The following is a 14553-nucleotide window of genomic DNA, read 5'->3' on the forward strand; positions in this document are numbered from 1 at the left end:
TTTGTGCTTTCCAAAGCTGCATTTTGTATCTCATTCTGTATCAGCACAGCATTTTACGTAATCGTGCTTGGATGTTGAAGGGTAGGGGAAGAAACATTGTAAAGGATGGTATTTTTATGGCTGGCCTGACTTTCCTAATAAATATTAAATAGGAATTTAAAATGCATTTATTGTGCTCGCTCTCATTGCACGTGTCACAGGCAAGGTATATAGTAATTATGTTATATAAGCTGTAATAAATCCATTAAGCCTGACTAACCACTTCTTTTAACCTTTAGACAAGCTCCCTTCGAAATGAGTATTTGTTTCTTATAATGCTTAACGCTCACGTGTGAGGTGTTGCATCTTAAGCAGCAGCGCTCGGTCGTAAATTTTGGTGTTGCTTCTCTTTGGTGCATCTGTAAACCTTTAAACTTCTTTGGGCGGGCGCTGGAGAGCAGCCACACGCTCAACCATGGGAAGAGAAGTTACTCTCTTGGGTCTGGCTTTGGGTGCGAGTTGGTTACTGGTGCCAAGCAGGGACTGTGATGTGTAGCAGTTCTTATGATCTCGACCTCATTAGTGTTCCTAGTGTTGCATCATTTAAAAAAAAAAAAAAAAGGAGGAAGATTTGAAGATTTTAACTACTTTCTTACAGTGTTGGAATGAAACAATAAAATATACTATTGGGGTACAAACCTTAGCTTAGATTCATTAGTCTCGGAGGAGGTACGATGGAGTGCGATGTAGGTACTTCGATTAGTGAGGAATTGGCTTTAATGTAACCATTTTCTTCTATTTCTTTTTCCAAGACAGGAAGTAAACAAGCAAAAGTATCAATATTTGGTGTATTTAGTTATGTAGTCATCTTTTCACTGATGCCTCTTAATAAATTTCACTAGCAGTCTTGTAACAGCAGAGTAACTTTTGCTGAGACAGGAATTTGCTTCCCAGGTTGCCGAGTTTTGCACGGGTGTTTGTTGGCTAAAGTTGTCCTGTCCTTCCCAGTGTGACCTTTGTGGTGGAGTGCCAGGGACTGTGCCGTGCGTTGGCCCATACGTTACTCACAATGCATTTTAAAACTTCCCAAGAGAGAGACAAGAAGGGTGGGGGTGGGATTAGTGCTACAGGATGTGGAAAGGAAAAACTTTCTAAAATGAATAGAGAATGTGGCTGCGAAACGTGCCAAAGCTCCAGTGTAAGGATTGATTTCCTCCACCTTAGTTTAGTTAAACAGAATTTAAGGACATCTAAAGATGGAGTTTAACGTTACAGAATGGGTAAGCAAAAAGAATAGTATGTGTTGCCTGAAGAGAAATTGTGATACCTAAATTATTGTTTTATCTATACTATTTGGACTACAGTTTTTATACGAAACAGACTATAAATTTGAGAGTAGTTGATTAAGCATGTGTAAATTTGAGAACTTGAGTATTAGGCAGTAAATACTTCAGATAATTAACCTTGTTTTTACACACCCCTGTGAGTTTTAAGGAGGATAAGGAGGGGAGTAACTTCAGCTGTGTTTTCTGCCTTTCTTTTTCAAATGGAGCATTATATCTAATGTCCAGTATGTGAGTATCTAACATTCGGTTTCTACATAAATGTAGGATATTTTTTTCTGAGACAGATTCCCTGCAGCTCCCGTTTATATCAGTGACACAGCTGGTGGGGATCCCCTCTGAAATTCAGGCCAGTTTTATGTGGGTGGCGAAATAAAGTTGAAGTCTGCAGTTGTGGATCCAGGCTTGTGTAGTCTGAGCTTTAGATACAGTTTTATTCTAAAAGGAAAACTCCAACGTGACTCGGTGATAAATACGAGTGAAAGCAGTGGAAGAGGGTGGCTTCCAGCACGGGACTGTTTTGGAATGTGCCACACAAATCATTACCTGGATAGTTGTGAGTTTAAAAAAAAATAGTAGTCGCATAAATTCATATAAACAGCATTAAGTAACGCTATTAAACTAAAAATATCCTTGGCAGTTGAATGAGCTGAAGGTTTGTTACAGTTACTGTAAGTTGCGGTGACATTTTTAGCTGAGGTTGCATGGTTTCATTTAAACTTTATTAAACAAACTGGAGCTGGGCTATTCCCTGGAGAGCTGGAAGCAGCACTAATCTTCTGTTACACTGTCATTGACTTTATTGGAAACCATCCAGCCAAGGCAGCCTCCAGGAGGTTTGGATTCTAAAAGTTGCCTGGACAGAATGCCATAGTCTCTGACTTTTCCATTTGTTTCAATGGTGGTTTTTGGAATTAGGCAGATAGTGTATTCTAATTCTTAAAATTCTATCTAACTAGTGCAAATTGTTATTATTGATTAGAACTTCACAATAAAAAGTTAGCTTTTATAGTTTTGAGGTGCAAAGAATTAGGTGTGCAGTTCCAATTGCATTGCTTTCTCTGCCATAATATTGAGCTTGTGCCACCTGTTACTGGTAGGAGCAATGTGGCCATGGTTTTTGCTGTGTTGGCTACCAGAAACTTATTTTGGGAAGTCTTACGTGTTCTGTTTTTCACTGTCAGGTTCTGAATGCAGTGACAGTGTATCCCATAGTGTAGTGTCTGTGTAATGAAAGCAGCTTGTGAATGGTCTTTTCTTTGGTGTTGGTAGACAACCGTCTCCTGAAAGTGTTTGGTAAGACTGTGCCTTTGGAAAAAGTGAATATACTTAATGAAGGAACTTAAGAGTTGGGTGAAAATGTTTTTCCCAGGCACAGGGGGGCTGTTGGTGCAGCCGGGACACAGCACTCTGTCCCCTCCCTTCTCTCCCCGCGCTGGGGAGAAACTTTAACGAACTGGAACAAGGGACACAAAATCAGTTGTTAGAAAGGAATGCTGGGAAAAAAGACATTTTTCTCATCATTTTTTATGAAATTTATTTGAATTTTCTCTGCAGCCAGGAAACTAAACCTGCAAACGTCAAGAATGACACAATACTTTATTAAGTGGCTGTATATGTTGCGTATGTTTCAACCTTATTTTTGCAGTAAGCATCTGTTAGGTTCCTTGGAAATTCATTACAGTATGTGCAAAGGCGTAAGCATCAGGTTAGTTAAAGCTTGGTGTGCATATAAACTTTTTTGCCAAGTGACCACAAACCAGGTTGGATTAGCTGGTGAGGAGTTAAAAAAAATTAACTGAGGGGGGAGAAAAAAACAGAATGCAGAGTGTATTTTTAATAGAGGTGTGTGTGTGCTCATGCATATAAAAAATACAATAAATGAAAATATTTTTATCAAAGAACTGTTGCTAGATTTTGTCTAGGATCTGGGTTGTTTGCTGTACCTTGACAAATTAATGAAGCTAGTAGCTTCGCCTTTTTCTCTCCCCTTAATAATCTCAAGCTTTTACCCATTAAACATGTGTTGGGAAGTTGTTCCTGTTGGCTGCAGTTCTGCTGTAGTTGGGTTGTGGAGGAGATGAGGTGAGGCGTCCCTCCGATGGGAAGCGCTGCTGTTAATTTTTTGCACGTGTTTGGAGGAAAGGCTGCGGCGTGAGGGTCCGTTTCTTTGCGGAATCTTTATTTTGCTTCCCGTTTCCGTGATTCCGAAGAGCTGGCGAGCGTGGAGAGTGTCGCTTCAGGTTGTAAATATCGTATTGGAAGGTCTGTTTTCAGTTAGGTAGGGAAAATCTGGGAAGCAAACTTTAACCGGTGTGTCTGTTGCAGTATTTGCATTCAATAAATGCAAGTATTTTGAATAAATTCAATAAATGCAAATAATGCGGTGTTTGAGCATTCAATAAACATCACATGTAGAGGCACAAAGGAAGAAAACGACTCTATGGACAGATGTTAATATGAAATAGTGACATTTAAACACCAAATAAGCCAGGTAACAGTATTACACCAAGATTCTTCTGCTGTATAATTAAAGTATGCTTCTTTAATTAAAACAAGGTATGTGATGATGGTAACTTGAGTATGTCTTTTACCAAATCCATGTTAATTGATAGCATCAGTGCTGCATGGGTCACACTTTCGATTTATTTCTTAGATCCTTTGAAATTTTAGTGGTCAAAAGTATCCAGGGTCTATGATAAAATTTGGAAAGACATGACCCAGTTCCTGTTTTTTTACACAATTGTTAAATGAAGTCGGTAGTCTGTTTCAGTGTTGACTAGGATGAAAACTAGAGAGGAATGTTTCAATGTGATTTTCTTTTAAGGAGTGATTTTTCTTTTGATGAATGAATTAATTGAAATGTAGAAGTTTTAAAGAGAGCGCTGGATTAAGCTCTGAAGCGTTCTGTTTTATTTTGGCTGACAAAAAGCATGACAAGCTTTTGGCCATGTCAGTGTTGTTTCTGTCTGGCCTGTTATATCAGGGCAAGGAAAATACCTTACTATAAATACAGTGAAATAGCTGTCACGTCCAGCATCATTTCTTTTGGCTTCTAGATGGTAAATAGCTCTTCCTGCACTACATGGTAACTTACACCAGATCCAGGTTATTCTCTGCAACTTGATTTTTGTCAAAGGACTCGTTTTGTTCAGCGAAATACTTCACTTCTTACACACTTTGTTAGAAAGTTGCTTTATGCTTGTAAAATCTGAACGCAGGGACTGCTTTTCAGGAAGCTCATGTGCAAGTGCAAACAGGATGTCATCAAACTCTTCACATTTACAGGTTGAGAACAAGTTTGGACAGGTTTTAGCTGGCAATCAGATTTTGACTGTGCAAGAAAATCTTAGGTGAAGAGTTACATTTAGTCCTAAATTTAACTGTAGTAATCCTGTTAAATTTGTGCTTCAGTGTACTGTCTTATGAGCATGTAAGTGGCGATTAAATGTTGGGGTTTTTTTATACAGAAAAGTAGACTGATTGCTGGATGAAACTGCTTCAAGCATGCTACTGAGGCTACTCTTAATAATATTCCCCACTAATGGTTACAGATCATTTCTCTGGTTTATGTGCAATGTAAAATTGATCATAAAGCTGCTTATTTTCCTTTTGTATGACAACAATGGTGCTCAATTCAGGACAAATTATAATACGCTATTGTAGTCAGAGAAAACAGGCAGTGAACTGTTGTAATCATTGATGTTAACTTTAGGTCTACTCTTTTTTTTGGGAAGATGGAATTATTAGATCTCGTTTTCTAGTAGTCAGATTTTCCCACTATTTAGGTGAAATCATGCATTTACTTTCTTTTGTCTTTTTATTGTAAAGGTAAATGTAAGACGTATAGTATTTGGAGAGTCCTTAAGCTATTACATTTCTACAGCATCTTTACTGACCAAATCTTTTTTTTCCTCCTCTCTTCTCACTCAACACAGTTACAGACATAGAGCTAAAGCGACTGAAAGATGCTTTCAAGAGAACCTGTGGACTCTCCTGTTACATGACTCAACAGTGCTTCATCAGGGAAGTTCTTGGTGATGGAGTCCCTCCAAAAGTTGCTGAGGTAATCTGTGAATTTGCTGCTATTCTGGGGAGGCGTACGTGGTTGATAATGTACAACTGTACAACTGATAATGTACAACGAGAGATCGCACACACAAATATGTCTGTACAGATACAGGACCTAATTTAATTTCTTTGCTTTTTTCATACAATATCACAATGTACGTTCTCTAACTGAAGATAATGTTCCAGACTTGGATGATGGGTTGTCAGTGATGGGTGCTTCTGAGCTACTCATTCCAAACCAACTAATAGGTGGTAGAAGACTTTGAAGTAAACCTGAATATCCAGACATAGGTGTGGGGAAGTAAAAGGTTGGGAAGTTTTAACGCTATACGTAGCTATTATAACAGAGGCTTTTATTTGCTTTGGAGAAGTACTTGCTTTTGCTTTCTCTGCGATTCCATTGGCTTTTACTTTGTTTTCTAAAGTGCAGATTAATCTTTACAATCTCTTAAAAATAACTTGATATATATTAAATGTATAAGTTAACTGAAAGAATAGCCAGAATCAAAGTATGCTACATGGATATAAATATTGTGTATATATCTAAAAAAATAGTATTACTATCCTGCACACGTGCATGTTTATAAACATTATTTACTCTCATAATATTACCCTGAGAGAGAGAGAGAAATTAAAATATTGTTGGTAGAGAAGAATAAGATTAGCGAGACCTTTCAAATGATATCTTGCTCCATGTCATTTCTAATCACAGCTTCTATTTCTGGTATCTTCAGTGGTATTGACCTCACAGGCAGCATACAAGTCTCCCAGTTTTATTTAGATAATGGGAGTAGTGAAGTGTGCATTGCAAAAGGTTTAACACTGTGGTAGAGAGTTACTTTTTTTTTTTTTTCCTCCCAAATGTCTGCTGGCTCCCTTCTACTGGATTTTTTAAAAATCTGTCCTTAAAGACACAGTTTTAGTGATGTTTATTTCTTTTAACACTCGTGGGAGTTATACTGCAGTTCTTGATTTCTGGTTGGTGAAATAAAATTAATGGAAGAATCATAATTGGTCTTGATGTGATCTCATCAAAATTGGCACATCTCAAAATTCTAGTACAAATTATTGTGTACGTCTAGCATTCATCTTCAGGCAATGCAGCGGTGATAAGTGTGAGCTTGAATACTGTAAATTTGGGCAAAATTTGGATTTAATTCTGCTCATGCCATGAAGGGATGCTTTGTAGTTCCTGACTTCAGGATGTGGAAAGGCAGGTGAAGTCATTAGGCAGCTTAAAGCCTTGTTCTGGATTTTCAGCCTTTCAGTCATTAAAATTGATCATTTTGAGCCCTAGACCACTGGGCTGTCTTCTCTGCATGTTTTGAATAATCGTTTTTCATATCTGAGTAGTGATAGGCCTTCAGGAATTCATTAAATTAAAAACACAGAGTTTTACAGCAGGGACATAAAACAGGGAACTGAAGCCAGTGGAACTTTGGTCAAACAATTTGCATGCTTGTCGTGCTCACAAAACATTTTTTATATGTTCAGGACAGTAATGTTCTGAAAGGATCTCTTGGACAAATGGAGTTGAAGATATTAATAAAATGAAATTAAGAGATGTGCTGTGTCTGTGTTGTTTAAACTGCAGGGAAACTGGTCAAGTGGTGACATGTATGAACACGGTGTTTATTTTTAAATCTAAGGAAATAATGCAATTACCATATGCAGTTGTGGCACCTTGATAGAAAAAGTATTGTTCAGAGGAGGTAGAAGGACACATTGCTGATAATATTTCAAGAAAGCATTTCTAGTAGCTTTGTATTTTAGACTCAGGAGGAGAAGAATGTTGAAAAAGGACCTCTGAACTTTGGCCTGTGCAGTCATTTAAATGACCAAATAGATTATACCTTTTATATATACTTACATATATTATGATTGTGAGAAGGTTTATACACAGCAATCTGGGATACTTACGATGTAGTTAAGTGTTAGTGCCTCTTTTTCTCTGAATGTGACTAATTGCTGAACAAGCTGCAGTCCGGGTAATGCAAAGAGAAGAGGGATGATGGGAACAGAAAGATGAAGGACACGATGAGAGGGGCTGCCAAAAGAAGAACACAGACTTCTCAAGGGCTGAGAGAGAACAGGGGTCATAAGGATGAAACCAGGAAAGAATCCGGAACATTTTATGCTCTCTAGAGAAAGGAGCCAAAAGAATGCCTTGAGCATCCTGTCCTTACCCTTCCAGCAGGGTTACCGGAGCGTGTGGGCACAGGCCAGGGACTGGCACCTGAAGGGAACTGTCTGTATAGACCGAGCCTTTTTGTTTTTTGATAGAAAAGGAACAATATTGTTATACTCTTCAGTTATCCATCAAACATAACATGTTGGACTTAAATTTTATAAAAAAAAAAAAGTATGACTATGTACCATATAATTATACTAGATTTTACATTCTGAAATGTAAATTGCTATGATGCTGCCTGGGTGTGGCTATTTCAAGTAAAGCTGCAAGAGTATTAAGTAATTTTGGAAAATACAACATTGTGTCATATTTTAATGGTGTATCTTATTAGATATTTTCCAAATAACTCATTAATATGAAAAACTATGGAGCTCTTTCCTTAGAAATGCAAACTAACGTCTGTTGTATGTTGTTCTAAAACTATTCAGTGTTTATAAACTCTGCCTAAAGAATGGTTAAGCAGCTAAACTCAAAGTAATGCCAGGTTGTGATTACGTACGTTAAATACGAATACACTGGACATTATCTGTAGAATTCCTTCTCTGTGTTTATATATAATTTATAAAATAGCTGCTCTTCAAAAGTCTAAAAGTACGGAAAGGTTAAATTTGAGTGATGGAGAAGAATAAAGTGTAAAGAAAAGATCATATTTCATTAATATTTGTGAAAGAAAACCAGTGTTTTCTCTTTTGTTTGTTCATTATTTTTTTTTTTTTGGCTTAGAAGTCCTGTTATCTGAAATGTAAGAATTCTCTTCCTTTTTGTGCTATTCATGGGTGGGTTTTTTGGATCAAAACTAGTTATATTAAGACTTAAACTATAGTGTTCAGCAGAGCTAAATGCGTGTTATAAAAAAAGTAATGATTCCAATGTAATATGAAGGTAAATTGCTTACGTAGGCAGTGTAGCCTTGAAGGCATCCTGTGAAATCAAAACGATTAGAAGTAGAAAGTGTGGAATTCAGATCTCTGCCATGATGCTGTCCATGAAGCATATACAATCGTTGTGCCCAAACAGAGCACAAATTTAGTTTTTAATAATTTAGCCCTTCAAGCATTTGTGAATGGATTAAAGTTTAGTAGTAGAAGAGGCTGATCTGAGCACCCGATGGGAAGTTAATGGATTTAGGTAGAGCTGTGTCTTATAGGAGATGAAACTGCAGGTTCTACATGATGTTTTTCTGGAAAATTAGATCCTTCTGTGTAATCAGCCTCATTTACATTTACTTGCCTTCAGACATCTTTTAATAGTCCTAAGTGGGTAGCAGTGAAAGTGGTAGCTTGATGGGTGGACAAGGAGTGGATTTACTGCAGGTAACATGCAGCCCTGGACTGAGGTAAGTGTCTTCAGGGCATCTGGGCTTCAGCATCAGACCTGCTAATAACTATGATAGGAGACAGGCAAAGAAAAATACAGATTTTTTTTTTTTTTTTTTTTTTTTACTCCCTCGTTATCCGATAGTATGTTGGAGGTGGTCTAGAATCCATTCTGTGGCTGAATTCTGCGAGTCTGCTTCCTACTGTGGGGAAGGCAGCGGTGAGGGGTTTCCCACGCCTTGCTACTCCTGAAGCAGAAGGGGTGGTTACTGTTGTAAATCCACGGTAGCTCCTCTGTGTTAGGTGTTTCCTTGGCCAGATTTATCCGGTGCCCTTGACAGGCTGGTGGCTGGTTTTGTTTGGTCACTCCCAGTCCTGGCTTCGTTCTGCCTTGCGATGGAAGCCACACCTGCGATAGCAGGAGCCGTGACTCATTCCATGGCTCTGCTGTTCAGCTCTTCCACCCTTCGCTTGGGCTGCGGGGCTCTGGCCGCAGTGCTGTGATTGCTGCTGCTGGAGGGAAAAGAGGGGGTAGAAAGAGGGATTTTGGTTCCAGTAACTTTCTTCTTGTTCCACTTAACCTCGTGAACCTCTTGCAGAATTCCAGCTCGTTTTGGCTGAGGGACTTGAGGAAACACAGATCTCTCTGAGCTTTGCTATAGATGTTTCTGAAGCTCTTGTTAGAGCCCCCACACCATTATCCTCCAGATACTCAAAGGAGATGTGTGCCAGCCTCTGCGGATGTGGAAATCAATAGGCATATAATATATTCAGGGCTTCACTGGAGAAAAATGAAATACCAGTGCATAACTGCATGTACACACCCTGGTTTTAATATAGTCTGTTTAGGATGTAATTCAGATGCAAGCAGAGAAGATACTATTTAAAATGTGTACAACTCTTTCCTTAATAGAAGTTGATCTCTGTTCCTTTATCTTTCGCCCTGAAAAAGTTAAATTTAAAAAACAAGTTCAGCAAATAAGTCTGTATCCAAACCATGATCAGCAACAAATCGCTTCGTTCTGGTCTTTCACAGTAATAGCAACCCATCAGCTAGACTTAATGCCTTCTCTTTATGGGTAGATGCTTAGTGTGATACCTACAAGAAAATCAAATTAAAAGACATAGACACTGAAATAATTCTTCTGTGTAAGAATAATTTAGATGTTCTGACTGCTTTAAATTCTGATACCTAATGCAGATTTCTGTCTTGTGATACTGATAAAGTACCGGTGCTTGTAGGAACAGATTCGGGATTACAGGAGGAGCTCATGTTTGGAGAGCGGTACAGCAATACGTAGCTTCATTTATTCTCTTGCAGTAGAGGCAAGGTGAAGTAATGTATTACAGTAAGGGAGTTGGTAATTCTTGTTTACTAGAAGTAGTTGCTGTTTGTCCTAAAATGACTTACTTCCTCCTTATCTCATATATCAGTGCTGAATCACTGTTAAGGTGCTGTTGAGTAAGTCGCGCTGCAGAGCACAGACCTCTCCTGGGAGAGGTAAATGCTGCAGCCCTTCCGCTGGCTGCGTGGCTCCTGGTGGCCACTCTGTGCATCTTTGAGTAGCTTCTGAATAGAAGTCTTGATTTCTACTGCTTTCTGTTGGAAGAAAGAATTAAATACTATTGTTAGAGAGGGGCACTAGACTGGAATGGTGATTCTAGCAGCAGTTGTGTTAAGATAGTTAAGGTGTAGTTGATGGAATGTGGGGTTTTGTGTGTCTGTCACATCTTTTTGAAGCAGTAGTTTTCGGTGGCTGACTGGAAGTGCATCTCTTGTGGTTGGGGCAATGACACACTTGATGCTGCAACAACCTCCTGATGGCTTTGACACTATCAAAGCCTAGTCCAGAGAAGACTTCATCTTCATTACCTTGATTAAGAAGTTTGGGGCAATAGCAGCAGTGGGCGAGCAAGGAGCTGTCTTCATTGGAGGGTTCTAACTTTTTTGTTTTCATATTGCTGTTCATGAAAAGTACCTGAATTTTGCTAAATAAAAGACCCTGGAACAGCTATTTTATGGATACTGGAAGAGCTACAAAAGTGTAACAGAATTTATCCTAGGAGTGTGTTTAGCTGAATGTGAGGAGACCGGGCTAAAAGCCACATAAGACGGAGCCTCAATATAAGTTGTTGCTTTTAGGTCTGACGACTCTGTTCTCCCTGTTAACTTTTTGGTTAACTTCTCTGTTTTTTTCTTCTAGGTTATCTACTGTTCATTTGGAGGAATATCCAAAGGGCTGCACTTCAATAACTTGATAGTCGGATTAGTTCTACTTACGAGAGGCAGAGAGGAAGAGAAAGCAAAATGTAAGTAATGCAACTTAACCACTACCCTGTTGTTATTATTCTAGTGACTGTAAAATACGCTTATTTAAAGCAGAAATAAATTGCAGTCTATGAAGTCCCTATTTTTATATGTAACCAGAGCATACATTTGCTGTATGTTTTGAAATCCAGTGCATTTTTGTTTTCTATACTCACCAAACTGAAATATTTGATAAGTCATCATGAATGTAAATGTTAGGATCCTACAGAAAGACTGTTGATTGCTGTATGTGGGCAGAGGGAGGAGGACGGTGTTGATATTTTTCAAAACAAGAGAAAGCATCTGCCTACTGACTTCTGTTGTTTTGTCTTCCTTGTGAATCAGACCTTGATAGTGTTTATTTTCCTTTTGATTAGTGGACGGTGATAAAAGAATAAGTAGATACTTCTTGACCTAAACCTTGTTAAGCTGTATTGAAATTGAATCAACTTAGATTTTTAGTCCTTTAGTTGTTGCACAGCCTTTGGCACTCTCAGCCAGTTGTGAACTTAATATTTGAAAAATGTAACTACTGTAGTTGCTTAAACATATCTCTACTTCCTCAGACATTTTCAGTCTCTTTTCTAATGAATCTGGGAGCTATGTTGTCCGTGAAGAGATGGAGAAGATGCTGCATGTGGTTGACGGGAAAGTCCCAGAGTCGCTCAAGAAATGTTTCTCTGAGGTATTTCATACAGGTTTTATCCTATTGCATTTACAAAAAAGTGAAAATTACATTGAGTAGTTTGTTTTTCTCTGACATACACATGCTCCCGCCTGTATGGGAACAAACTGACCTTGTTTAAATTGGGTAAAAGCTCATAGTTTTTAGTATTATACTATTGCATGTAATTTGTATTGATGTGAATGGCAGCTTGGTGTATAAATGTAGGCATTCTCAATGCTGCTTTACTTACTGGGCTAGTTTGAAAGATATCATTTCCCAAGGGTAATCATGTTATCAAGTAACTTTAAATACTAATATTGCTAGTGGAAATTTATTCATTAGTGTGGGCATTTTATTGCAATTGGGAAGGAAATCTAGAACACAGATCTGAGACGGGAAAGAAAATCTGCATCCTGGATTTAAAAATGCCTGCCAGCAGTGGTTGTTTAAAAAGAATAGGTATTTATAGTATTACTTTTGTCTCACTGTGCCTGCTATGAGCTACAACATTTATTTATGCTTTAGGTGGTTTGAGAGATGTAATCTTTCTGAAGCTTGCTGAAGTCTTCCTCTAAAACAGGCTTTTGTCAATTTTAAATATTCACAGATACTTCTTTGGCACTAGTGGTCCTGGTGAATTGTCTGGTTTTTGTGCTTTGGTCGCTTCATTTGTTGTCAGGGGACTATAGATCAGCAACATCTAATCATTGTTATACATTCCACTGAAAAACTGATTGACTAGAAGCTTCATTTGTGGATATTAGATTACTTATTTACCTTAAGTTTTATTGTAGTTTATTGAAGATAACTTTGGTTATGGGCATTAGTTGAGGCAGACTTGTTTCATCTGGCGGTGGTATCAGGTTGGCTTTGTAGGCAATGATTACAGTCTTCATTCTTGGCTGGAATCATAAATCATATGTATACAGCAGCCTGGTTTCTGGAGCTGACCCACTTCAGTATTTCCTATTTATAATTTCTCATCAATATGGTATGATGAATTATACCCTAAAAGTTAATTGCACACCGTCCAAGAAATCCAGAAGTACTTTATGAAGACTTGCAGGAAGAGAAGTATCAATCTGGCTCCATACCATTTTCCTGTTCAAGAAAATGCTGTATATTGATTTTTCTTTTAAAATGAAAATAGCGTAATCACCCACTCAGCAGGATTTACTGGCCTGTTAATCATACTCGGTCATTGCTGGAGAGTGAGAAAGTTTAATGGTCCTGCTGTGGGCCTGCCTTCCTGCCGTATGGCGGATGAGCTTATGCTTTCAAGGATGATGTTTATAGATACTTCTATTCTTCAGAATTATTGCATGTACTCATCTAGAAAGACAAGCTTTAAAATACATCTGAGTTTTCCTCACTCTTATTTCCGAAATACGGGAAACAAATTCAGTGATACCTGTATTGCTCTAGTTGCTCAAGTTCCATCATGGCTAAAGCAAGTAAACATTACTTGCTTTAAATGCTTTTTCCCCCCGTCCAGAGCTTTCCTTCCCCTCTTCTTCCTTGTCCTTCCTCTGGTCAGTTGGAACAGGGCAGAGTCTTCAAGAAACGTGACACAGCTCTTGCTGTGTTTGCAGAAAGCAGTGCGGAAAGTAGAGTGGAACAGGTAGTAAGAAAATGATCTTGTCTCTGATCCAAACCGTTAGAGAAATTAAAAAAAAAAAAATAATATCGAGGGCTGCTTTTTTCCCAGTGTTAATTTGGCAGTGGAGGGGCTTTTTTAACTTAAGGAAGTGGTTCCATAATGGGTTAAATCCTGCAAAGTCCAAGCTGTTGAGTTCCCCTTTTCCTGACTGTCATTCGTTCTCCTGCCTTGGTGCTGGCTCAGGTATTTATGTGATGCCTCGATGAACTGGGTTGGGAAACTGATCTGGCTGAGCAGTAAGTCTTTTCTCTGTAGCTCCTAAACCTGGAGGTTATTTTTCAGCTCGGTCTGTTTTGCCACCTGATTGCACTAATGTGATCACAGTGACAAAAGAGAAGGGATGAAGGATCAGGAGTGTTGGTGAGAGGAAGGTTAGGACCGTGCTGTCAGGCAGTAGTGTGGATATATCCAGGTTAAACTGGGGATGGAACAGCACTGTAGCATCTTTACTTCCTTGAGTTAGAACCATGTGAAGTCGATGATAGTAGCTCTAAGTATAGGAGTGTTTCTGCATGTATTTGTTGGAGAAAAATGTAACACTCTTTAGGAAGAAGAGGCATAAAAAGAATGAGCATCTGGAACCTGAAATAATCCATTGCAATTGGAATATGAAGTGAATGTTTTTCCAGTGATGGTGATTAACCATTTGAGCAACCTGGCAAAGGAAGTAGTGGATTTTCAATTTTCTGCAGTTGGCAGCTGCAGATGGTCCATGGCCAAATGCAAATTGTTGGATTCTGTAGAGGTGTAATTCAGTGAAGTTTAATGGTCTGTGATATTAGGGAAGTTTAAATAATCAATGATTTGAAACCTCTTTCACTTTGCAGACCCCTGTTTATTTCCCATGGAGATTAGGATCTCCATATAATAAGTTTGTCTACTGATAATAGGTTTGCTTTTATTTTAGTTAGTTTTGTAGATCCTGTAGAAATTAGTCTGCTGATCCCTATGGTTTCATGGTCACAGCTTGGAAACTGTTCAACTAAATGGTTTAAAGACCCTCTCCAGCATTTAAACG

General features: G+C 38.4%; 1 protein-coding gene across 1 annotated transcript in view; it reads left to right on the plus strand.

Moving 5' to 3' along the window:
- The first annotated feature begins 713 nt into the window (after positions 1–713).
- USP32 (ubiquitin specific peptidase 32) overlaps positions 714–14553 on the plus strand; it is a 60454-nt gene continuing 46614 nt past the window's right edge. Inside the window, exons 1-4 of the mRNA XM_074160897.1 lie at positions 714–729; positions 5261–5388; positions 11105–11210; positions 11775–11893. Coding sequence (XP_074016998.1) covers positions 714–729; positions 5261–5388; positions 11105–11210; positions 11775–11893 — 369 coding nt within the window. The remainder of the gene's footprint in view (positions 730–5260; positions 5389–11104; positions 11211–11774; positions 11894–14553) is intronic.

Source organism: Numenius arquata, chromosome 18 (assembly GCF_964106895.1).
Source record: "Numenius arquata chromosome 18, bNumArq3.hap1.1, whole genome shotgun sequence".
In the NCBI taxonomy this organism is placed as follows: domain Eukaryota; kingdom Metazoa; phylum Chordata; class Aves; order Charadriiformes; family Scolopacidae; genus Numenius; species Numenius arquata.